At 37.1% G+C, this 26,837-nt stretch overlaps 1 protein-coding gene across 1 annotated transcript; it reads right to left on the bottom strand.

The window, feature by feature from the left end:
- Positions 1 to 829: 829 nt before the first annotated feature.
- LOC107200651 (desmoglein-1-gamma-like) lies at positions 830 to 25,645 on the bottom strand. The gene is made up of 16 exons (XM_015619428.3): positions 25,333 to 25,645; positions 18,599 to 18,634; positions 18,100 to 18,228; positions 17,292 to 17,447; positions 17,010 to 17,157; positions 15,935 to 16,098; positions 15,551 to 15,685; positions 14,754 to 14,939; positions 14,324 to 14,583; positions 13,207 to 13,349; positions 12,838 to 13,056; positions 11,178 to 11,660; positions 8,925 to 9,073; positions 8,378 to 8,438; positions 6,756 to 6,964; positions 830 to 5,289 (listed from the first exon to the last, which is right to left on the bottom strand). The coding sequence occupies exons 1-16, from the start codon at positions 25,378 to 25,380 to the stop codon at positions 4,318 to 4,320; spliced, it is 3,498 nt and encodes a 1,165-aa protein (XP_015474914.1). The 5' UTR covers positions 25,381 to 25,645; the 3' UTR covers positions 830 to 4,317.
- Between the last annotated feature and the right edge of the window lie 1,192 nt (positions 25,646 to 26,837).

The raw sequence follows: 26,837 nt of genomic DNA, 5'->3' as shown, positions 1-26,837 counted from the left end.
TTAAATCATTAGCTGAAATATGTGTGAGTGCCAATAATCATTCTGTATGAAACTGTAGAAAAAAGATGTCAAAGTGTTAAGGCAAAATAAAATCACAGATTATATATTTGCTTAATACATAATACTTCTTTTAAAAGCAGTAATTTATGGAGTTCAGATAAAACTTTTTGAAAATATCTCAGTACAAACAATAATTATTATCATGAGCACTGGTCTGGAACATTACAAAGAAATTTTAGAACCAAAGTGCTTTTCCCTCAGTTCAGCTCCTTTTGACCAGTGTGCAGTGAATGTACCTGTGATGCCTGTGCTGCCCAAATACTGGGTTTCTAGAGACTTCTGCTCTCCTCTCTGTGGTTTGCAGTCCAGCATTAATTTACAGCTCCTCTGAAGCACTTTTTCAGAGCTGCAGGAGAAAAGGATATCACAGAAAAGGCTGTCTAAAGACAGAGAACAGTGCAGAGAATGATGGGTTGAGGAAATTATACTGTAAATTCTTGTGAGACCTGACACACATTTCTGCTTGACAATTTGAAATAAAATATTCTTGCCAATTTAACACATGAAATAATTTTGTTTTGGAATGTCCTGACTTTCTAAATCAAGACCTGTTTCTTGTTGTTTGTTTTTTGGTTTTTTTTTGTAATGAAACAATGAGATTTTTTTTCTGAAAAAAACCCCATCAGTTTAAGGAAACTGTTTTTTTTTTTTTTTTTTTGTAATGAAAGAATGAGATTTTTTTCTGAAAAAAACCCCATCAGTTTAAGGAAACTGTATTTCCCACTGATAAATGGGAAAAAAAAATAAATCTTGAGCCACTCTATGTAAAATATGATGTTCCAAATGATCATTTATTGTATTTTTTCAGTGCCATTCAGAAATTATTACAAATGAATCTCTAAATTTTTATTTATGAAAACACAAGCCCATAGTAATAATACTTATATTTTAAATAAAATTAAAATGATGCATTTGGTGACTCAGTAGTGAGGAGCATTTGAATTATGCAGTTATGTTAATTCAAGCAAAATGGTGGAATTCTTTTTAATTGTTGCTTAAATTGTGTGGCTTTTTCATATTGTGCATAGTAAATGCTGCTCACAACAGTTTAAAAGTGTTATTTATTACCAAAGAATTAGGACAGAGTAAAAGGTACGGAGACTTGCAGTTCAAATTGAGACAGTGTTCCTAAGACAGAAATCTAACAAGGCCCTCAGCTTGTGGCTCTGTTTTCTTCCATGTCAGTATACTTCTCATCATGCCAAGGTCTCAAAGAGCCTGTCTGAAGCTGTAGGATCCTATTCCCAAATAAACCCGAGTTAAAAAAAAATATAAAATTGAAGCAAGACATGCACTTGGTATTGCATGCTGCTGACTTTAAGTAAGAGCAATTTTCTTGAATGGCTTAGAGTAGAACTGATATCACTACTGTTTTTCTTCCCTGAAAACCATTCCTTCTTCATTGTTAAACATTACAATTAAAGGTAAGACAGCAAACAGGCTTTTAAATTACAGCTGGAAGAAAAGAAACAAGCGAATGTCTGCTATCCTGAAGTAAACTATATGCTATATTTTAAACAATGAAGCTAGAAAAATAATTTGAACAGAATTTTTAATGAACCAAGTATTTGTTTACATCTTCACATGTATTTTTTTCTTCCACAATTTGTAGTAACTGCTAAAAGAATCCTCAATTCACTGAGAAAACAATTTTTAGGAAGTTTGTAAAAATTACACAGCAACAGGAGTTAACATTCAGAAGTGAACTAGATAATGAAATTGCTGTTTGTTGTGAGAAACCAATATTAAAAGATGCTAAAAATATTTCAAGAAATTGTATTACAATTTGTATTATAATACTGTATCATAATACTTGTATTATAATAATTAATAATAAAAGTTGGTAAAAGATAGTACTAGAAGGAGACAACCACCACATAACCAAAATCTGTCCTTTGAAACAACATTTTTTTCTCTATTTCTCTATTAGTTTTCTATTTATCCATTCTTTTCTATTCATTCTTCCCCTATTTCTAGACATGCAAGAGACCATAGTTCAGACACTCATACTTCACACAGCATTCCTTTTCAAGGAATTTGGCATGTGCTGTGGAAGACTATTTTCATTACTTTGAACACAATTCAGAAAAACATTTCTGATTTGCCTAAGATGATTATGGAAATATTTACACTAGGCTTATTTTTTTTTTTTTACATTAAAATATTGTCTAGTGAGGTTTGGGTGTATTGCATAGGCTTTTTATATGTCAGATAGTAATACATGTTTAAAATATTTTTTTTAATGTAAACAGGTGGTTTACATTAAAAATGAAAAGGAGTTTGTCAGCATTTTAGTGAACTTCTGCACAAATTCTCCAGATGAAAAAGGATATAGCTTCATATATTAGTACTTACTTTCCTTCTTTAAAGAATGGTTCCAGGAACCATAATTACAGGTGGTACATAACTTATAGGAAAGACTAATCCCTTTGAAGTCAATGCAGTTTTACTGATACTTAAGATGATGATCAAGCCTACAGATAGAAGCAAAACCAGCAGTACATCAGATTTTATTGGGAGAGCATCTGGCATGCTCAGTTGCCATAGAAAAAAACCTGAAGGTATGGAAGGGACCTTTCCTGGAGGTAGGCTTGGATTTGGTCATGATTCCTGGGGATTACTGATGCTGACAGTGGCACTGACTCGGGGCACTGCAGGCTGTTGTTCACAGCAGATCTAGCTGCATTTCCAAAAACATCTTTTAAAAAGTCTTTCTTGGCATCAGGCTCAGAAACCGGTCATTCATCCCTACTTATGTAAGTTTGGATACACAACTGAGTTTCTTTTCCATTTTATAGAGTGGGAGGTTCACAGACAACTCTTAAACTTTTCAACAACCTATCTGTCAAAGCCAAAGAAGCAAAATTTATGGGGAAACTACTGATTTGGTGGTCTAGCAAAAAAAGCTAGTCCTCCCTATAACTCTATTTTATTTACACTGAAGCAATATTGGGTACACTATGGTTACTATACATATGATACAGAAGTAAAATGAGATAGAAGATATATTTCAGTATTTTTTTCCTTCAGATCACATTCTAAGACATGTTAAGGTATTATTAGAATAACAGAGTCCAGTAGAGCTGTTTTTGTGGGAAAATAAAAGCCAGATTTAATTAAGTTTAAAGACTCATAAAGACTTTTTCAATTAATACATTCAAATAAACTTTCAAAATATCAATGCAAAATACATTGACATATGAAATAAAAATTCTCCACATTGCTTATTAGCAAATTTATATTGCTTCCAAGTGTTTTTTTTTTTCTTTTCAGGAAGACTTCAGCTACCAGTGTCAGTAATACAATACTTGTTATTGCCTTCTCACATCCCAAAGCTTCCAAGATTTTCTTGTCTTATCAGTATTTGAGACAAGAATTGGCATAATATATTATAGCCCTTTTAATATAACCTGACACTGGTGATTTAAACGGTAGTCATAGTTTGGCAAAAAAATCTGACTAAGAGTTCCTGTTGTCACTGAAGTCCTTTTAGGTTTAAGCAAAGCTGTAATGGCAATGGAGAAAGGATGAAGCCAACATCTTCCTGGGTGACTGTCAACGCGGCAGCACCAGCTGCGGTGGATCGCTCCTCACCATGACAGGAACAGCATGGCAGGCTGTGTCAGGGTGTTTGTTTACTGAGAACTTAAGATAGCAATGGAAGTGCACTATATTCATATAATTATTATTTATAACTATGGTTGGTGGTGGGAGAAATGGTTGAAAGTGCCGTTTTGTAGCGCTTCTTGAATTACATGCAAAGTAAAATGATGCGTTTGAAAGTGCTTATTTAGTCTAGAGTTGACTAATTATTAAATACATTCTTTTCCTCTCTTGTCAGTGAGGGCCTATTAACACAAATCTGCTTATTGTGAGAGATCACTCAGCTGCACAGTATTTTAACATGCTTTTGAAAGACATCAATTCATGTTGGTACTGTGTGCATGCAAGGATGCCCTCTCACTGCACTCAGTCATTAGATATCTCTCCAAAGATACTAGTCTCTTTATACACTTGCAGTGCTAGGTGGAGAGAAAGAAATAAATTTAAAGCTAACTTCTAGTTTCCCTTCACTGACAAAGTCCTGCATTTGACCTCAAAATGGGGCACCCATCAGAGATCCTCACACAAGCAGGAATCCCTGAAATTCTAGCGCTATTTCTTAGTTATAAATAATAACAATATTCTCGATGGGTGGCAGCTAATGAGTGTCGGTGTAAATGGCGATTTCAGCAGGAAGGGGTGCCAGCAGAGGCCTTACTGACTGGAGTACTGCATGGTGCTGTACTTTGTCACTCGTCTCCGGGAGGTGCCTGGAGATGCTGTGCCCATTCCCTGGCCAAGATGACAGTCGGCACTGAGCATCTGACTCGTGCTGCTCAGGCCCCCCAGATTTGCTCCTCCCAGGCTTGTTCCTCCCAGGCTGCTCATCCCAGACCCTGACACTACTCTCTCTGTGACCACCACATTGTGGGTATTGGATAACTCTGAGGGAATATTTATTAGGCTGCCCGGCATGCCGGAGGCAGGCCTGAACACCCTTTCTGTCACTACCACATTTGACCCATCTACCAAATCAGGAATGCTCAGAGATGCCGGGAGTCGGGAGTTAGGCGCGATTACTCTTTCCGTGACGATAACGTTGGAGCCCTCTGTGAGATCGGGGATATCGAGCATGCCACGCAAATCAGAGGCAGACGCAGGCCCGACAACCCTCTCTGTCACGACGACATTGGATGCACGCAGAGGGTCAACGCAAAGAGAGGGGGAGCCGGAGGTGTAGGTCTCGGTCACCGTCATGTTGCCGTGGAGCAAGGGATCTGGCATTGGCCTCGGGGGCTGTATGGTTGTCCCAGACGTGTAGGTGTTTTCAGTAACAACCGTCGTAGTGCCAACTGGAGGAGGCATAGGTGCACTTCCATTGACAACGATGGTGGTGCCAGGCGGCGGCAGGTTTAAATCACTTTCAGGGCTGGGGAAGGGAATGTTGATGCCTGGCCAGGGTGGGTTGACATCAGGGAAAGGTTCAATCTCTTTGCCTAGACAGATCTCTGCTAGAGTCTTAAATTTTGGTCCTAATGTATCCAAATATGTTTCATCTGTATCTTCTCCAATAAAGCTGCAGCAACCCACGGAGCCGACAGGAGTACCTACTCCTTCATGATCATAAATTAATAGGCAGTCATTTGCCGGCCGACCTTCATCTTCATCTGCATACACAAATGCTTTCTGGAGTTTGTAAAAACAAAAAAATGAAAAAAGAAAAAAATAGAACAGAAGAACAGAGTGAATTTTGTCAGGTTTTTAACCATGAGCTCTCAAACCACAGTAAAGCTTCCCTAACCACAGTAGGGCCCAGCTAACCTGAAAAACAGGACATCAACAGAACAGACTATACCTTCAACGTTTTTTAACCTTGAAATAAGTTTATTTAAATATTACTGTGTTTTATTGTTTCTGACAACACGTAGCATTTTGAATTCGGTCTGTCAACAATGGCTCTGTCTATGGGGCAAAAGGGACAAGCAAACTGATGCCTTCTTTGAGCAGCAGTGTCTGAACAAACTGGTGGGAAGAGGAGTGAAGCAGGGTGGCAAGGGGAGAAATGAAGAGACCAGGAAAGAGGAGATGGGATGGAAGATTGTCCACAGTGGGGGAGGTTTGGTGAGTCCAGAGGGAAGTCCATTTTGAGCAAGAAGGAAATTGCCAAATGGGGATGGTGTTGGGGATCCTGGTGTGGTCATTGCAGGGAGATCAGGCAGGAAAGAGGAGAATTTAAAGTGAGTGCAGAGTGAGGTTGGAGGAAGCAGAAAAAGAATGGAATGGGAGGCCTGGGAGGGAGAGTCAGTGAGTTTGAGGATTCAGGTGGTCCAGGAAGATAGCAGGAATAGTATGTGTAGCCTATGGCTGGCAGACTATTTATACGTAGTGGTCCAGGCCACTTCCTAACAAAAATAGGCAAGAAGATTGCAGTCTGGGAGAAATACATGCTCAGGATGTCAGGACTGCTCTGTTCTCTCATCTGCTGAACCTTGTATTTGTAGTATAGCAATCCTTATATCTTAATTGATATTTTGGTGACATGCAGTTATAAAATTTATGCCTCACAGTTCATGCATATGAATAAAAATATAGCCCATGAAACCATTAATCATGTAAATTCCATACCATTTTTAATCCCATATGTAAAGACTCATTAAGGTGTTGTCAATTGAAAAACTACATTATCAGTGCCGCTGGTAGTTGACAAGTCTTTTAGGGAGCAGAAATGGCAATAAAAATAAGCAAAAACTGATGTTTAAATTTCTTAAGAATTAAAATTACTTCATGAAACAAGCTGTACAGGAAGTAGGAGTGAACAACTCCAAAAAGGTATTATAAATTTATACACTGAGAAAGGTGGAAAATACATAAATTTGGTGGGTACTTAGGAAGTTTAAATCATTTAATTACTTCCTACCATGCAGTGTGTCCACCAATTTTACAAAAAGGATGTTGAACAATCCATCTACTATGGCAGCAGCTCAAAGTCAGTACTGCTACCAGTGTGATCAGCTTTGCTCTCACAGCAGTCTTACATCATAGAAGTTTCAATTTGAGTAGAATTAATTTGGATTTCCACCATGTAACCTGGGAAGGAGACTCTAACAGGAAGCATGCTGACAAATCTAACTCAAAGAATAGCAACTAATTACCTCAGAGAAATAGTTGTCTAGGAAGGCCATGTTCACTCCTCCTTCTCGATACTCTTTTATTGTTCCTCCAATTGACCCTTTTGCTTCCCCTGTTCCAGAAATTCCTCCAGCTGTTCCGTAGCCAGTACCAGTGCCATAGCCAACACCTGTAGTTTCTTCAACACCAGAAGCTACTACTCCTCCTCCTCCATATGTGTTATTATATATATCTGAAAACAGAAAAAGATATCCTTCCTATGCTCTGCAAAACCTTACACACAAACTGTTGTTTTTACAAATGCTATAATGACACTATGGATTTTCTAGAGGTATTTTAGAGCAATTTCAGTCACAGGTACATGCACAGGTACCAAACATTGAAACTGCAGTAATAATTAAATACATATTAATGACACTTGAGCGCTTGATTTTATTCCTGAGGCTAGGCAGCATGTACACATGTGTTTTTGAAAATCAGTGATTTATTCTGTTATTGGCTGGAAAGATTATTCTGTCTAGTGTATATATATGCTGTCATGGGTTCTGTGTTAGAAAATCAGATGTTTATCTATGCAAATACATAAATGCGTATCTGTGATCATATTGGCATTGAAATTTTTTCCCTTACACATTTAGAAAATAAAGAGTTTTGTAACTACTTCTATGTTTTCTAATAGTGAGATTTTTTTAGGGGAGAACAACAATGGATCATAATAACCACCAGTTTATAATCCAGAATGGAAATGGTCCTTAAAATAAATTATAAAGTAATACTTAAAGGATTTTATCTTAGCTGTATTTTTTAATACATGATAACAAAGAAATAATTTTACTAATGATCAGCACATATTATAATAAAAGAATTGCATACAGTAGTCTTGACTATGGTTTGATTGGGAAACATAGGCTAAATTATCTATTTTTTTCATTTTTGATGAAATGAGAAATCTGAGAACATTCTTGTATAATAAATAGCAGAGAAGTTGTCTTGCAGAGTAACATTTCTTCCTGTCAGAAGCTAGTACAAATAGATCTGTGCCAGCATCTTTCCTTCCTCTTCTGAACTAAGGAATGAGGGAGAAGGAGAAAGAGGCACTGCGCATCTGAGTTTATTCTCTATGATCATTGGATTCCTGGAGGAACCTTATCTCAGAAGAATACATTTATTGTGTTATGTATCAGCTTGTCTAGGTTAACACACAAATTGTCAGTAATTAATTAGCTACTTGACATGCTCCCTTGTGGGAAGCAGGAAACTGGGAAGAACTAAAGATTTTACCCAAGTTTTGAAAGCAAATATTATTCTGGCTAAAGATTGATTTCTGCTAAAACTGGTATTTTGAAAAGGCTCTCCATTCAGTAGCTGTGCTGATTGAGAAAAATTGCCTGGGATTTGAAAGCCTTGGCAGATATTTCAAAATAAGTGTAGTTTGCAGAAATTAATCTGCTCAAAAGCTCAAACCCCAGACTTTGTATATTCATACTGAAGGTCTTATGAATGAGTTTTAATATCTGCAGATGTGAGATTGAAAGGGCTGAGTTATATAGCTGGGAAACCAAAGGACTCCATGAATCTGAAGGCATGAAGTTCTGGAAGACAGCTTTATGACAGCATAACATAGAAGATTTAAGGATTTGCTTACCAGAAGGTTCACCAAAATCACCTCCTGCAGCAGTTGTTGGGGCAAGAATGTGCGAGACATCCTGGAAAACAACATTGTGACTCCTTGAATGATTACCTTGAAATTCCCATATGAAGACCAAGACTTTGTGAATTATGTTAAGGAATTAGCAGTCTAAACTGTTAATGATAGTTATTATCACCATCTCCATTAACAAACAAAAAAAAAAAAAAAAAAGAGACAAGTTTTTTTCCTTGTCAGCACGAACAATGATCAGTGAAGATGATTTGTGTTCCCTTCTCCTAAAGTTGCACTGAAGAAGTTTGCTAGTTATTACGCTTATTTGAAGGAACAGTGGCACCAAACTGTTATGCCAAACTGACCACTGCTTAAAACACATAAACCCCATCAGTGAATGCTAATTAAGAATCATCTTTCATATCTGCCTGGCAATTATTGACAATGCTTGACTGGTTTTAGATGACACAGTGTTACTATTTATAGTCAAATACAGGGTTCACTCTAAGTATGAATTACTTCTGGTTTTAGAAACATGGGTTGTACTGACCCTGTCTTCAGGCTGTGCACCTTCTATTCCCCATGGATGAATTGCCCCTTCTGTACATTCAGGTACAGGTTCAAATCCAGTTCCAACTCCACCTGCAGCGCCAGGTCCACAGCCACAACAGTCGCTCATTGACATCAAAATTGGAATCACTTAACAGGAAAGGAATAAGAAACAAGGATTTAGAATATCTCTTCCTCACAGGAATAGCTGCTCTCCCCAGAGGGCAGGTGCTAATGAACTTTTGAAAATATGCCTTTAAAATATTTCTAACCAAGCAGCCTCTAAGTCTGACTTTCAGAATCATTAGCTGCTTATGGAGATGCCTGTATTTGGAAATTCAGAATAATTTGTACCTCTAGTTATAGCAGAGCAACAGAGGGGTGGGGCTGTTACTCCAAATTTATGCTTATACACCTGGGAAGAGACTTTGATCTATCTCAGCTGAACCAATATGAGTTGCATACATATGAAAATAAAACAAACCGAACCAGTGTTACTATGTATAGCATTCAGTGTTATTCTTTCCTGATATATAAGCATACATTTTTCTCTTCAAGTTTTGTAATTGAAAATAAATACACATCAGTAATAATAGACATATGAGAATTGGTGGAGAATCCACCTGACTACAGTGATCTTTGGCTAAGGCTCCTGTTGCAATTTTCACATATACATAATGCTTGATTTGGAAATGCAGTAGGGGCAAACTCCAAGCCCTAGTTTCACCAAATGTTTCCGTAGAGTGAGTCAGGTTTCCCAAACAGCTGTATTATGCTTAGTTGTTTAAAGAACTCAGTGCTGGAAATTGCAGAATGCTTGTAATGGCCAACATCAAAACACAGCTTATTTTTGAAAGGCAATGCAATATTAATTCATAGAATCATAGAATGACTTGGGTTGGAAGAGATCTTAAATACCATTTCGTTTTGACTCCTCTGCCATGGGACACTTTCCACTTATCAGGCTGCTCAAAGACCCATCCAAACCAGACTTGAACCCTTCCAGGGACTGGACATCCACAACTTCATTGGGTGACATATGTCTCTGTCTCATCACCCTCACAGCAAAGAATTTCTTCCTAAACCTACTGTCTTTCAATTTAAATCCATTGCTTCTTGTTGTGTCACTACATGCCCTTGTAAAAAGTCCCACTCGAGCTTTCTTCTAAGCCCTCTTCAGGCATTGGAAACCTGCCCTAAAGTTTCCTTTGGAGTCTTCTCCAGGCTGAACAGTCCCAGCTCTTTCAGCCTGTCTTCATAGGAAAGTCACTGCAGCCCTCTTATTACTTGAACATCAAAGAGAAATGAACAGGGGAAAGGACTATACTATGTACAAAGTGCTGCCTCATACGGCATGACTAAGGGCGTATTTACTCCGGACTATGAGGGAGGATTTCCAAAGGCAGAAAGACAGTCTCTGCTCTAAGATGAACCATCTGGGGACTACAAATTGAACAGCCTTTTGAGGCTTCAAAATTTTGTGTTGAAGTCTACTAAAGAAAGATCAAAACTCGAACCAAACTCCTCTTCTCAAAAAATCAGGGAGAAAGAAAATCAATTGCCTCAGGTTTAGTAGCCAGTATTTCTGCAATGGGGAATTTTAGATGTTGATTACTTGATGCCCAGGCCATGAAAGAAGGTTGATGACCTATGATTGTGGTAGTCTGAGAAATAATTGCTTGCATAAATTCTAACTTGAGTCCATGAAGCTCATAATTCTTCATGAATGCTAGGACAAATGAATTAATGTTCTGTTTTGATCCTGTTATCATAAATGGTACTTTTTTTTCTTTTTTTTTTTTTGTATTAGATGTAATGTTTGGAAGGAGTAGCCAAAAGTTTCAAAATCTGTGATTTATTGTTCTACTACTGAAATCTGGCTTTGAATTCAAAAGAATCTTCTTAGATCTTCAGATCCTTTGATACCCAGCTTGGGGCTGATACTTACTCATTTCTTTTAGTAATGTAATGGAAGTACAAATTGCAAAATGTAAGTGACAGGACAGCTCTGTCTAAGAATTGGATAACAAGTCTTAGAAAGGAAATGCTTAATTTTAAATTAAAAATGTGTGTATGTATAACATAAAATTTATGGAAATTCTTTTTGTTTAAAAGACAATTTTTTCTCTGTCAAATGGCCAATAGAAACCAATGGATTAACAACCAACTGAAAAGGTATTTTAGAAGAATTAAAAAATGCACTATTTACGTTATTTAGAAAATAATAAAATTATTTTCTTATTTTTATACTTACAAACAAATATTAATCCACCAAGAAACATCAGGCCAATGGCAGCACCACTAAGGGTGGTGTTTGATTCCAGTTGTCTGCCGATATTTTCATTTCCAGTGTAACCGTCATCAATGGCGGCAGTATATCCATCCTCACCTCCATCGTAGCCATCAGTATAACCCTGCCACTCTGTGTGGTCCTCAAAATCTCCTCCAGGTCTAACCTCACCATAATCATTACCACCTTGTTGTCCTCCGTCTTCCCGGTCTCCTCCACCAGTCCCACCACCATCATCAATAGTGCCAACACCAGAGCTGCCACCACCACCGATGATGATAATTCTTGTGGCCCCACTGGTGCAGTAATTCCGACTGTCACACTGGCAAGCTTGCACAGGAATTATGTGTGGTCTAGCACAGCGCCGGCCTTGGCTATCTCTTACAACCACATAGATCCTGTAAAGGTAAAAGTCTATGTTCTGGCCCACTAGTTCTGCAGATGAATCTTGGAGGGGAAAAAACAAAAAAAAGAGAGAAAAGTATTTGGATGAAGGTATTGACTGTAAGTGTTCTACAAATCTATACTACTTGTATATTACATTCATAGAACAGAATGAAACAAAGTGTTCCCTTTTTAAGTACTTCAATTACTTATGCATCTACAGTACTTACTCAAAGCTGAAACATATAATACTCATCTATGCTTGTTTTTTTTCTTGCAAAAACTGAGCCAAATCAGTCTAGTTATCACTTCTAAACTTGAGAAATACAAAAGAGGAAAATTAAATTTTTTATTCCCACTGCTGCTTTTCCTGAATTTTATTTGCACAATGGTAAAGATAGAAGTTGAAAGTTTTATGCATTTCTTTTTCCTCTCTCAAGGAACTCATATATGTTTTTCAGAAAGTTTTCCAGTAGGTTTAAAATATTTAAAAATGCATATTTGCAGCTGTTTAGGACAGGTAGGAGACTCAAGAATACTTGCAATTGTGATACTTGCCATTTAATGTAGTCTTCTATGTATACAGTAAGTTATGCAAATTCTGTCATTTAGTAATGCATGGGATTTGATTAATTAATCATTTTGTCATGTCGAACTGCCAAAGCTTCACTGGGCACTGACTAAATTTTCTTTAAAATACAAGTATGTATAACTGGTACAATAAATTAAAAAAGTTGTAATCTTAATTTGTTATTTTCATATGCTTCTCATAAAAGTAAAAAAAGAGTAAAAAAAAAGAGTAACTGGTAACTTTATACTCTAATAAACAAATCTGAGATTTTTTACATGCTTAGGATATTTTAGATATGTTAGATAACACCAAAATAAAAAACTATCAAATTACTCATTTTGATTTACTTCATTATATTTAGACCAGTAACAGCTCTTGTCATACTCAAAGTACAGTCTTGCTGCTCTAATTTTATCAGTAAATTTTCAGTTTCCCTTAAAATATAACACATGTAATAATTCTGATTTAAATATTCTAATATATGTATATGTATGCATGCATGTATTCAAATTAAAAGTTATTTCAAACTTCTTAGATTCCTATTTAACTGAGATTTGAATAGATTCTAATAAGTGTTTTGTTTGTTAATAAAGTAACATCCTAACCAGTTATCTTAGATAAGAGCTTATTACTATGATTTGTTCTGTTATAAAATGTAGGTTAATTTACCATTTATTCGTCTGATAATCCATGTAGTCTGAGGTTCACCATGTATGCTGAATGTAAAGGGGGTAGCATAGAGATTACCATCCCTATGCTTTGCTGAGATAATCACTGATGGGGAATGCATACATACTTTCCTCATTTCAGTATTAATAGTTGGGCAGTTGGCATTGATGCCATCTATTGAAAGCACAACAGTACCAGTAGCAGTATATCGAGGAACCCCTGTAAAAAGAAGATGTTTGTGATCAAGAGAGAATATTGATAATATAAATTATGCAGTTAGGGTTGGAGAACTAGAAACAGGGAAAAAAACACTGAGAAAAATCTGGAATAGAAAGAGTTTATTTCAGAAAACTTAATCTCTTTTCTTACCTCTGGTGATAGCCAGAACCTCTGCTTGGTACTGCCCATTGACTACGTAGACCGAATCCCGGTTAATAACTTTGTTCAGTGTGATTTCCCCAGTGTTTTGGTTGATTCTGAACCAGGCAGCTGGATCACGTCCTATACTATATCTGTGTTTGGTGAAGTAAAAATACTCAGCATTATGTTACGAATATATGTATTACAAATTTATCTTGTAGGTAAAATTTGGCACTTTGGAGCATTTTTCTTAGGCTGTGTTAGATCCTATTGTATTTTACCCAGTTCAAGCCAAATCCGTGTCCACTCCAAAAGATGTAGACTAGAAAAGTAATTAGGAATAAAGCAAATGTGTAGAATCCCATTTTATTTTGAAAGTGGCATCATAGTCTAAAAGTAAAATTTTTCTGGATCCTGTAAACCTTTACTAGAACCCTTGTTGATATCAATGGTTAAATCCACAGCTCTTCCTATAACATTCTACAGTTGTATATGCTGACACATTTCTGTGTTATAGGAAATTTTTTTCAAATATTTGTAAATAGGTTGTATTTATTACTACATACACTGAAAATCAAATGATGGTCTCTGTTATCATTGTTAATTTCAAGAGAAATAAGTGTAAATTTTTTATTTTACTAGAGAATGAGCTAGCAGGGACCTCTTCTATTCTGATTGGATAATATTGATGATTATTGGGATATTTTGCCTGCTTTTCTTGAGCTGCTACTGAATTCCCTCTTTGCAGAAAATATTTCAAGAAAAAACATTGTTAGGCTGAGTAAAAAAAAAGACCCACAACCCTATTCTAGTCTACTTAAGTTACAGCCTGTTAGAAAAATGATATTTTGTTCATCTTGTGCATAAGTCTGAGGAAAGTAGTCAGGAATGAAAAGCCATTATATCACAAAAATGGGCTATATACTATCCTATAATAATATAGAATATAAAATACTATATAATATATAATATTATTTGATACTATATAGTACTATTCTATTGCCATTTTTCTATTGCTAATCAATGAACACTGTTTTTTAAAGCATCCTTTAAAATACCTATTCCTTATCCCATTGAAATCTCAAGAATTATTCCATCCAGGGACTTAAAGCAGAGCAGAGCTTACACAACATTAGTTGCAATAGTTCTAGTGTCCTCATCCATGGCTGTGTATGTTCCCACAACATAATTCACTCTTGCCCCTTCTGCCAGGGAAAACACAACTGAAGATGGATGAAATCTTGGTGGTTCAATCAAATTTTTTACTTCTACTGTGAGGGGTGTTCCAAATATTTGGTACTCATGTGCAACAGAGTGGTGGAAGGCAGCTACATTCCTCACGCCAATCATCAGTGAGTGACTTCGGATATGTTCAAAGTCCAGTTCCTAAAAGGTAAACCACAGAGAACTAGATCATACATAAAAGATCCTTTAATATTTTAAAAGTATTTTTTATTTTAATTGGTTGAGTGACAGTGTTTTTACTGCCTGTTTAATTGTGTTAACAATTACTTAAAATTTTAAGTCAAGAGCTGAATCACAATATTTATCCATACCTTAATTACTCTAAGGATTCCTTGATTTGTAGCTCGATCTGTAACAATTTCAAAACAGTTATCTTCATTACCGGATATAAAGAAAAACTCTGCTAACCAATTGTCTGTAAACTCTTCATCGGCATCCAGAGCTTGTATTCGTAGCAGTTCTGAACTGAGTGAATTTTCTGAAATGCTTGCTGAAAACTGAAATGACAGATAAATACCTATTAGCAAACATATATATATACATATATACATATACATATATATATGTTGTGTGTGTGTGTGTGTGTGTGTGTGAGGGAAACACAGCTGTCTGCAGAGATTCTTTTGAAGGATGTTCTCAGCACAGTCTATGCCAATTTAATAAAAAAAGTGTGCTCTGGAAAAACTGTGATTGTGATTACAGATTTGAAAAGCTGTGTCACCTCCAAGGTTATCAGAGGCATCTTAGAGGAAAAGGATTTGTGCTTTCTGTAAGAAATGATCTTCCAAGGATTGGGTTATTCTATATAATCTGGCCATATTGCAGGAATCTGGACACCTGAATGACAAAATTTCTCTGAATACAAAGAAGTCAGTCCTGACAGTGTCACAATTTACATATCTGAATGCAAAAATAATCTATGTGTATGTTCTCAGAATTGTTGCACAAGCGACTGTATTTTGAGCATGCTTCAAGGGAACAACCCTATAAATCCCATGGAGCATGTAAATGTGAAAGTTCTCTATGGGTTAGTAGGAGCTCTGTTATCAACAGGGCTTTTAAACAGGGTTTTAAATCAGTGTTGCTGCTTTTATTGCTGGAAACTTACAGAGCTTTGAGCAAGAGTTGGAAAGTTGTCATTAACATCAATAACTTTAACGTTACAGCTACAAAGGGATGATATTCCATCTGCAGCCCCATCCCGGTCTGATGCCTTCACAACCAGAGTGTAGCTACTATGTTGCTGTCACAAAAACAGAAATGAGTATGTTAGAAGACCATCTGTGCATCTTATAAATAACTCATGCTTGCTACTATTTCCTAAGGCAGGAATTTGACTTAGGCATTTTATTGTGACACATCAAAAACATGCAATTCTCCATTACTATTTGTAAAAACCACAACCTTGCTCTCTCTTCTATGTTTTTCTTGCTCTCATAGCACATATACACTACAACATCATGTTATTTATCTTTGGAAGGGAAAATGTTACCTCTCTGTCAAGATAATTTGCAAGATGGAGTTCTCCTGTATATTTATTCATAATGAACATGGGTGGACCAGAAGGTTCCTGACTCTCTATTTTGAAGGCAATTTTAGAATTCAAGTGGTTGGGTTCATCTGCATCTGTTGCAATGATTTTCATCACCAATGTGTCTAAAAATAAAAAAAATAATAATTAAAAAAAATCCACAAAACAAACAAACAAACAAACAAACAAACCAAAAAACCCTCACACAATACTAAAATGGTGTATGAAAATGACAGAAGGCTATCTATTCCTTGACATTTACAAAGACAACCAAAACTTTAGTTTTGTAGTACTGATTCTGACAATGCTGATGACTTTAAATGAATTAAAAATCAAAGTCAGAAGGAATAATGCAGACTTTCACAGAACTTCTTTAAATCACCATGGGGAATATGCAAATACAATAAGTGCTGAGCTTGTAGAGATTATAAGAATCCCAGCTTTAAATGAGAATTTCTAGAAAGAAGAAAATTATTGTTAGGCACCATTGCCTCAGTGCTATTTGCATGTCTAATGTTGATTGCTGCACTTTTGGTAAAAAGAACCATTTTAATGGTTTAAATATGGAGTTCTTTAATAATATTCTGCTGCAATTATAAATACACAGACCAAAAGTACAAATATTTGGAAGAGAAAAAGGGGGAAAATGTGTTTTACATACCCTCAAAGGAAGCAAGTGCAATGATATTTTTTATTCTAATGAGAAGGAATGAAATTATTTATTTTACATTTTCACATCTGAAAGCATTTGCATGATGGTATGGTTAGAAACTGGAACATGCAGCACTCGTGTGTGGGAGGAAAGGGAGAAGGAAGCATTGCTGTTTAATTTATAGCAATTAGCCCAGGCCCTGGCTCAAATAGCACTTGGAGAAATAGCACAAAATAGAAGCATCTGCAGTTCCCTCCTCTGCAGTGACCCTGACCAATATATGCGATTGCCTAAGAAAAGCAGAAAGAGCACCCCAGGTTTATATTAACTGTATCCTGTGAGCTTCACTAGCAGTACTGTAAAAGGCACAGTGTAGTTACTTACTGTCCATGCTGCTCTCTTCAACAGATCCTGTAAATACAGTTTGTGCAAATACAGGAGGGTTATCATTTATATCCAGGACTCTGACTCGAAGTTCAAGAGGTGGCTCCAAATCAACACCCGTTACTGAGTGTTTAGCAAAGCAACGTATCTAAATAAAGAGATTTACTTCTTTTAAATCCAGAAATTAAGTAAGCAAAGTAGCAATCTGAAATAAGCAATCTTGTTGTCTGCCCCACTCTGGATCCATCCAGGATAAAGGTAAAGAAAAAGGGAAGTACTTACAACAAATACTGGTGTTACTTCCCTATCCACTATTGATGTTATATTAATCTCTCCTGTTCTCGGGTTAACAACAAATATTCCATAGGGCGCACGATCAATTCCAACTCCAGAGATGCTGTATGTGATTGGATTGTCTTCTTCACAGTCAGATCGGATCTACAGTAACAAATAATAATAATTTATGCCAGTTTACCAAGGAACACCTAAAGGGTTTTTTCTCCTATTCTTAGTTCCTGTAAAAAATTCTATACAACTTCAGTTTCTCAATCACTTTTTACAAGGTTCAGTTGATAGAATCAATGGAAAGCTCTTCTACAAAGCATCAACCTATCATCCATCTCCTCTTAAGGACTGGATAGGCTTTCTCTTAAATCTGTCAAGGAGTTGGACAGAGAAACCTCCAAGGGTCCACTGTGGCTGGTAAAGGCATGGTCATAGTGAGAGAACAGGAAGGTATATATTTTTTTCTGTTTCCTGCAGGTCATGTAAAATCTTTGAACTTCTGCTCAGGGGTTTCTCGGGATGAGGGAGAGAGAAGAAAAATGTCATGATCTAGAACATAAGCACTGGTTGGAGCTGCCTGGCAAGTAGACTCATGGCAGTGTTCTGGTCACTCCTCAGCAGCCACATGGGTTCACCCTGTGAGACTGCCTCAGCAGAGTTGGGAATGTTGCATCATCTTTTTTTATTCTACATTCCTTGCTTTGATACTCCAAGCATACCTATTTTTAACTCTCTCTGCTTTTATCAGCCTGTCTTTGGGAAAACTTCCTTGCCAGGGAATATCTGTGTTTTTCTTTCTACTTACTCTGGCAATTGGATTCCTCTTGGAATTATCTTCTCCTTCTCTACAAGCTGCAGCAAATTTGATCCATTCACGTTTTTGTCTTCTAAAGGTTTTCCATCTTGCCATTCCATTTTCATCCCATTCTTTTACCTTTGACAGAAAGTTCCAGTATCATATGACCTCAATCCATTTTAAAAAAATACAGACAATTATAATTTCCAACAATAAGGAGAGAAGAGATTTTTGTAGACCATCTGCTTTTTTGAATGTCTGTGAGTCCCAAATTCTATGACTGTATATGTTTATTATAAAATTACTCATTTGTATAAGATATTAATTTAGATTTAGGTGAATTTCTCTTGAGAGGGTGAGCAGGTTATTACCTGCAGCTGTTTAATATTTAAATATGTTTTCAATCTTCAAGCTAAGAAGTGTCTTAGCTGAGTATTTTCCATGTAATTTTTTCATTTGTTGCATTTCATTTAATCAGAAAACCAGTTTCTAAAGAAATATATATTACCTCTACATGAAATCCTGTGCTGAAATCCAAGAGTACCTGCAAGAACAATAAAAAAATTGGCATGTAAAAATGCAAGGCAAAATGTAGCAAGCAAAACCCAGCTGCAAGATATGGCTATACTGCAGGCCTGGAGCAGTACTTTTTTCAAGCCTATTGCAATAGGCTTGAAATATCCAGCTGCAAGATTTCCACAAATGAGTTTGTGAAATTATTTTTTTTCCATATCCAGCACCTGAATTCCCTGACAGTTAAAACCTTCAAAATCTATTCTGTCTTCCAAGACAGAACCTTGAGTTTGAATGGCTATGCCAGAGCAATTTCCAAGCTATATCTTCCTCAAAATAAAGCTTTCACACAGATTTTTAACACTGCAGCTGAAGAAAGAAGCGGTTACAAGAGTTGTTACCAAACTCTCTAGGAAACTAGAAAAGTATTTATCCTAAATAATTTATTTTTTTATTTTTTTATTTTTTCTTATTTACAAAGTCAAAAATAAGCCTGAAGTACTTAATGGTGTAATTTAACTAAAAAGAATGAAAATGGTTTTTTGGAACTTCCCAGTGAGATTGAAGAGATTCAATGTGAGATGAAAACCCACCTGTAGTTTTCAGGCAGATTTCCCTGGAGTGGAGTAGGTTTTGATTTGAGACCCAGCTATGCAACTAATCTTAAGTAAACAAAGGTAGCAGGATCAGATGCAGTATGTAATTACTTTAAAACTAACATTTAAATGAGAGGAGCCTCAATTTCTTGATTAGCACAATTTAGAAGAAGGCACAGTTTAACTTTATTCCTGAATAAGGTGTGAAAATTGAGTTCACTTGGTGAATGTACCTGCTACAGAGCATCTCTTTCAAATTTAGGATCTGCTTCTGCTCTCTTCAGACAATAGGGTGAAGAATGTGGGGTTTGCAGGACTGGATGTTTGTTTCATTCATCATTGGAAGAAACAAAATATCCAGGTGACTCAAAAATTATGGCAGTGTTTCTCTTTTCTCAACAAATGTTAACAGCTGCAGTTGTGAGTATTTAACTTCCCTATAATTTCCCATAGCTTTTTGTTTTGTTTTTGTCTGATGTGTTTTATCTGTGGAGTTTTATGTCAGTTATACTTGGATAAAATCTGTGACAATCTTTTATCCTACATTACATCATGGGACTTTCCTCACTTCAAATTTATTGCATTGTACTGGCAAGACTGGAACACGGACACAGAATTTTTTCCACTTACTTCATGTTAAGACAACTTCTTACATGCAACAGATTAATGAACAGCAGCTTCACCCTCTTTCCTCTCTCTCTCTTTTCCCCATTTGCCTTTATGCTGCAAAAGTTCACCATCTGTCATTTACAAAACAATGTTTCAAATTATCTGTTTTTGCCCAAAACATTCTTTGAGACCTTGGCCTATAATGGATGCCTTAATCTGCTTCTCAATGTTTAAACTGTGGATCTGCCCATTTCATGTGAATATAGCTTGAATTTTTTTGACTGTTTACTAGAGTAAGGATTTTTTTTTCCTTGTTTGTTTGAGCAAGCTGTTGACATAAATGATTAAGAAAAGTACTCCACAGGAAAATCACTACAATATATTCATGTTGTGCTAAATACATCAACACATCTTTTAACTTATGTTGAGTTCATGACTGTTTAAATCTTCAGCTTCAGTAGTAGGGTTCAAATTCACGTGCAGCCGTTCCCTTCCTCATCTCAGAGAAGGGACAATATCAGACTCCATGTGAACAGCAAAGTTTGCTCACCCCAGTGGGAGCTCAGTCCTGCTCTTTTATATGTCCTGTTCCAGGGGGACATGGAAAAGTCAAAGGGAGGACAGACTATACACTCACTAGAGAACCTGAGTGATGAGGTCCACCAGAAATAACGCTAATTGAACGTCTCTTATCAGTCTGTCCCACCTCCTTTGGTGAGCACAATGAAATCCTCTCCACCCTTAGGCTGAAATCCCTTCTGGCATGCAAACAATTGTCTTGACCCAGCAAAGTATGGGTATGTACCTCCCAGTGCAACTCTAGTGAATCTTGTCTGCTGTCTGCATCCTGTGGCCTATCCTTTTACTTAACAGTGAGACTAATACCTCACACCCAGCCACATCACTCTCATACTCTGAAAAACTATTATGAGTTTTTCTGAAATAAGAATCATATCTGTAAAGAATTCTATTACTTAAGGACATGAGTATTCATAATCCTCTTGATTCCAGCCTACAGGCAGTTCTGATTTAGTAGTAAAAGTAAAGTAGTAAAGTAGTAAAAATACATCTTTTACACTGGAGTGTAAAAGAGTCTCATCTTTTGCTTTTGAGCACCAGAAATGAGAACATCAGAAATTTGTCCATTGGTGATGTTGGGGATTGTAAATTCAGGCCCTATATTTTCACACTTGTCCTCTGATAGTTAAGGAAAACCCCATTTTGCTACTTGTTGGTAATGGAAGATTTTGAATTCTTGAATTGAATAAGGTTCCTTAATGGAGTTCATGTTACTATTGGAAAAGGCTGATCCAATGAACTCGGTGGCTGTGCTTGTTATGTCTCTCAGTTATGGCTGTGGTATAGGAAGGAGCGCAAGCAGGCATCAGACAAAAATGTCTAGTTCACGAGATAAAACTGAACAATTTTGAAGTTACATTTATCCTACATGTTCCAGAGGGAGGGAGGCTCCTCTACCTCCCCAACTAATACTTTCTGATTCTCCCCTGTCACCAGCAGTTAGAAGTCTTCCCCTAACCCAGTTATCTATTTCTAATATTTATCAGGGATGCAAACCTTTTATTTCTTGTGCTATTTCCAGCAGATAAATTCTGTCTCCTAGCAGCTAACCCCAGCAAATTTCTAGGTAGTTAAAAAAATTCCCTTCTAAACCACTATTCAAGTATAGTACTTTCCATAGACACAGGGACAAACAATAATTAAGGCAATAGGAGCCACTGGAATGTGTGGGATGCATCCTGAGGACCTTGAGGTAGCCAAGCTGGTCAGAATGATGCCAAGATTTGCTGTCCTGTTAGTCTCTGAGAGAGTGAAAAAAAGGAAGCTGCAGAGAATCTCGAGGCTGGTTGCACAAGCTGTTTCTGTTTCAGGTTGGGAGGTGGGCAGGCAGGAAACAAGTTTATGGTTTTTGTCATTTGCACTGTGTTCTGTCTGAAAGCTTGTCTTTTATTGTAATGATACCTGGACCCTTTGTCCAAAACGACACCTTAGGGACATATTGGAGTTATTCTGGATTTATTCTGATGAAGCTGGGGACAGAATTAGGCCCATAGGATGTGTATTATTCTTTGCACCCTCAAAGCAATTTACAAACAAGAATTAACTAATCATTAATTGAGTACCAAGCAATATCATACGTAATTACGGAATCCTCCCTCCTCCACCTACTCAAATCTAAATGACTGAACACGCCTTTAACATCTTCCCAGCATTATTCATATGGGATCTGCTTCTCTCTCTTTGAAGTCAACAGTGGCATTGTTGCTGGCCTGGATGGGAGGAGTGCTGAGAACTCACACGTATTGTGTTAGTCATCAGACTGCTGTGGTAGCTCTGGTACTGTCAGCGTTTTGGGACTTTTACGTCTTTCTTACTCATCCAAAGCCCTGACTAGAAAAGGGTTGCAATAATGAACCCTTCCCTTTTATTCATTCTGCATCTCTTTAAAAAAATTGATACATCGGTGCCTTTGAAATAATGAGAAGCAGAATTCAAATATAAGGCAAACCCTCATATTTTAAAAATATGCCATTTGATAACTTTTTAATTGAAACTTGATTTTCTTTTTCTACACTTCACCTTTTCATATGTCACTTTTGAATGTACTTCATCCAATTTAAAGGGAAAGATTTTTCTGGAATTTTGTTTTCTAATTCAGAGGAGGTCAGGTGTTTCCTATGTTAGCAATACTTTGAATTGCAGCCAGGATCGAGAATCCATTACTGTTTCAACAATCATGACAGGAATAATCCAAGAATTATTGCTCATGTCAATGCTCATGTCAGGCAGAATAATATACTTTGAAGTTTTATTTATTTTAAAATAAGTTTATTCAAAGAACTGAGCACTTTGAGGAAGTTTCCATTGAGATTGTTTCTGTTCTGCTATTGTATCTTGTATTGTATGGAGATACAATACATTTCCATAGAGTAACTGAGCTTAATCATTAGAAAAATGAACAGAAAAGTAATTTCAATATAGGATGTATGCCATTATCATTAAAATTTGAGTTTTTCAAATTAGTCATGCTAAGTGCCCTCAATAAATCTCCTCAATAAAACCTGAATTCTGATATGACTGAGGGTGTTCTGTCTGCAAATGCATGTTTGCTTAACAGCCATTTTACCTAGGAATGTAAAATTTCAGGTTTAAGTACCTAATCTTAGGTGATAATTCCTGGATGTGGAATTGCTTTAGTTTCTCTTTCTACAACAAATTTATCTGGCAGAGGAACCTGCAGGTTCCTGATTCAATCCTGGCAGATGTTTCATATGAATATACAAGGAGAGGATTTAGCTTTTTGACTATTTTTATGTGCAATCAAGTTATGAGTAGGATGTGTAACCATAGCCTAACAAGAGGAGTGGGGGGGGGGGGGGGGGTGGAAAATAAGCCTAGATAACACATGGGAAAATGTATCCAGACAAAAGTGCATAAGAGATGTGGTGAATTTAAAATTATTGGCTGTCACATGATAGCTGGCAGGAGAAGAGTCATACCTGATCAAACAGGTTATTTCCATAAAACGTGTCTGTGCTAGTATCACAAACAGAACTCCCTTACTCATGAGAATAATGGCTTTGAAGTCACATGAGCAGGGGTTGCAGAATCAGTCCCACCAATGGTGAAATCCATAGAGAAAATGATTTGTTTCAGGGCTGGAAAATTTTCTCTTTTTGTTTGAAAGTGCAGGAGTGTACTAAAATACGTATAACTCCGTGGTAATTTTTTTTGATGCAACTTATTAACAACATAGTAACCTGACACACCATTCAGACAGGTGATTTTCATGAATGATTAGTTAAGCTGAAAGCCAAAATTGTTTCTCAGAATACACTAAAACTGGACACATAAATTTAGAATTTATTTGATCTTGACAGTTTGTCTGTCACCTTTCTATTAGGCATTGAAAGATGCTATTAAGCTGTAGAGGACATCATGAGCATTGCTGGGCAGAACACATAACAAGAACAAGGGTTTCTTCTGGGTAGTAAAAGTTCAAGTATTTGTTAGTGCTCAAAACACAACAGCATTTTTCAGAATCTCTCTTTTTTTTCTGACCCAACACCTACCCTCCATCACTCACAATTTTAACAACAATATACTGAAAGAATGAAAATGGCTCCACATGCTGAGAGAAGTAAAGCAGCAAAATGTCTTTTGAATGAGCAGATCATAGACATAAAACAGTCAAGCTTTTTGAACTTCAACACACTGGGAGTGTGCATCACCAGGTAACTGAGTAAAATGAATAGTCACTAGTGCTTCATGAAAATCCAGAAGTGTTAGTGTGATGTGCAACAGGCCTGTCTCAGACACCTCTCTGCTGCCTTGAACAAGCAGAAACTTATCCGAACCATAACTTGCTTTTGCCAAGTTTTGCCCTTGTTTGCTTGGCAGCTGCTCTGTGTTAATTAGTTCTACTTTACTGATTGCAGAGCTGTCACATAAAATTAATGGATTGTATTTTCTTAATGGTTTTAGAATTTCTTAATCTATAACACAAACTTTTTCTCAAACTATAGCATTTTTAGAGAAGACAGTAATGAGAAGTTAACGAACATTTAAGCATAGTAATACACTGTGTATAATCTAAAATTGCATGAAAACCACAGGACAAAACTATAGTAGAAATCCTGCTCTTCTCAATCTTCTGGGCCTTAAACCCCTACCGAATTTCAAGAGGTCAGCACAGATGAGTAAAATTAATCCACACAAAAATCAGATTGCAGGAGCAGTAGGGCACCCGTAGCCTTTTTAAGTCCCTTCTGGATAATTTCCATGCCTTGATGAACACATTGAACAACTATTCCACTTGACTGTAGCCACAACTTGCCTTTTACAGTGAGAAAAACAAAACCAGAGCAACACTTTCATCATGTATTCACTTGCTCAGCACATGGCGGCTCAGACACTAGTGCACAACAACACAGGAATCCTTTGCAATGAGAAATAATAGGCCAAGTCTTGACTTTTACTTAATTGAGATCTCTAAATTTTGTCATTTTTTTTTCTCTCTTGCATACAGCTGTAGGATTTTGTCAGCTCTGAAGTGATCTTGCTAATAATTTTAGAAAAAAGAGATTTGAATTTTTTAGGAGTCGGTATTTCCTCAACTGATAAAAAAGTAAAGACATAGAACCAAATTATATTCAACCATTAAATTTTTTATAATTATGAACATTTTATTAATAACTATAATAGCAGCCACAGAAAATATTTGCCTGAAAAATCATGCCGTAAACATAGAAAGTCACATCTTGAACATCAACAGATCGCCAAAAGTCTAGAAAGAAACATTTGTCAGTATTTAATGAAAAAGTAATTGAATTCTATAGAATGTTCAGAAGTGCTGTTTAAAATGAGCAAATCTTTGGTTTTTATGGTAAATTTCACAATATATTTTTGGGGAATAGTTTACGTTGTAGAATGCAATGTTCTGCTGAGGAAGATGAAGCTGGCGTAGTCACAGAGTTTACAGATATCGTTTTAAAATCCGACTTACCAACAAAAGGAACAGAAAAGCAGCCGTTCGGTGAGGGAGCCAATCCATGGCATCTGACTTCTCAGAAACAAGTCCAACTGAGTTATGGTTACCAGCCTGTTCCTGTTCCCCTCCCCCCCCAGCTCTGGTGACTATTTAAAAAGACACTCCGTATATGTCCTTATACTCAGCCCTTCAAGGTGTCTCTGCCTCCCTCTGAGGGAAGAACTGAAGATGCTGTATAACAGAGTGTCTTTCCCCACCCCAAAATCCTGGGCTGGTCTCACCTGAAATGCTTGACAACATCATTATTGCTTGCAGGTAAAAGCTAAGAGACACACCTTAATTCTTATTGCACTGAAACCCTTTGTTGGATACAAAAAGGTACGTTTTAAACACTGAAAGCAAGCTTCACTGAGGAGATACCGGGTGATTTATAAATTACTCACAACATAAGGAATCATTAAAATGGTAACTTATCATTGCTTTGAATGCAACTTCCAGTTTTCTCTTTGCAGCGTGTATAGCAGAAGAACTTAATGAATATTACCATAAAGAGTACGGACTTAAAAAAATTATTAATTTAAATTAGAAGCCCATTTGTTTACTTCCAGGCACAAAGGAGTGAGTTCCATGCACATTGTTTGCAGAAAGGAAGCACTCAGAGCAGAATAGCGCTGTCACATAAGAAGTATTATATTAATTTTGGAGAAAAAATAATGCTTTATTCATGGGGCTGCAAGACTATCTGAAGCAGAGGAAGGTTTTCTCCGTTTACCAGCTGCAAAGCCTCCTCATGCCATACTTGTCCCTTCCAATGGGCTGTGCTCTAGCTGACACAGCGGAAAGGGAGAGTGTTAGAGAAACTGGAGAGCTGCTCAAAAACAACAGGTAGTGGAGGAGAGAGAGGATGTGCTGCACGGCTCTCTTCTGGCCTCGTTGCTGATGGCAAGAGCACAGTTGCGTGGGGGACAAAGAAATCAGAGAAGATTCCCTACTTTGCTGCCTGTTCTGCAGCACAAGCATTGTTAAGTGCCTCCTTGTGTCTTTGGGACACCTGAGCCACCCCTTAATGGACAAGGAAAAGTTAGAGTGGCCTTCTGCTCTGTAACTGAAGCTGGGAGGGGATGAAGCCCACTTCATCCCCAAAAGTGCAAATACCACTGGTGTGCTCCTGAGCCTGCTGAGCCCTCCATGGTGCTTGGCATCTCCTGGGGCTGGACTTGAGCTGGGAAAAGTGTGCTCAGCACCTCTGGGGCTGCTCAGCCCCTGCCAGGGTGAGGTCCCATGCTCCTGCTGGGTAAGCAGCTTTGCAGCTTGCCGTGTCTCCATGCCACTTATCATGGGTACTTTGCTGTCCTGCAACTGGCCAGGGCTGCCAAAGCCAGTCGTGTGTGTCCCCTTCTGTCACTCAGCTCTTGGAACCGAGCTCAACGGGCCCTTCAGTGAGTCAATGAGGCAGACCTGGACAAGCAACGTTAAATGGATCATATCTGCATTTTTCCTTTTCTGGGAAATTCTCAACA

This window comes from Parus major, chromosome 2 (assembly GCF_001522545.3).
Source record: "Parus major isolate Abel chromosome 2, Parus_major1.1, whole genome shotgun sequence".
NCBI classification, from domain to species: Eukaryota; Metazoa; Chordata; class Aves; order Passeriformes; family Paridae; genus Parus; species Parus major.
Note: the sequence above shows the minus strand (reverse complement) of the source record. Positions and strands in the feature narration are given on the sequence as shown.

Coding starts and splice junctions, on each gene's coding strand:
- LOC107200651 (XM_015619428.3), bottom strand. CDS start 25,380: ATGGATTGGCTCCCTCACCGAACGGCTGCTTTTCTGTTCCTTTTGTTG. Junction 16,099..17,009: donor TGAAGAGAGCAGCATGGACA/GTAAGTAACTAC, acceptor TTTTATTTTTAG/ACACATTGGTGATGAAAATC. Junction 8,439..8,924: donor GTGCACAGCCTGAAGACAGG/GTCAGTACAACC, acceptor GTTGTTTTCCAG/GATGTCTCGCACATTCTTGC.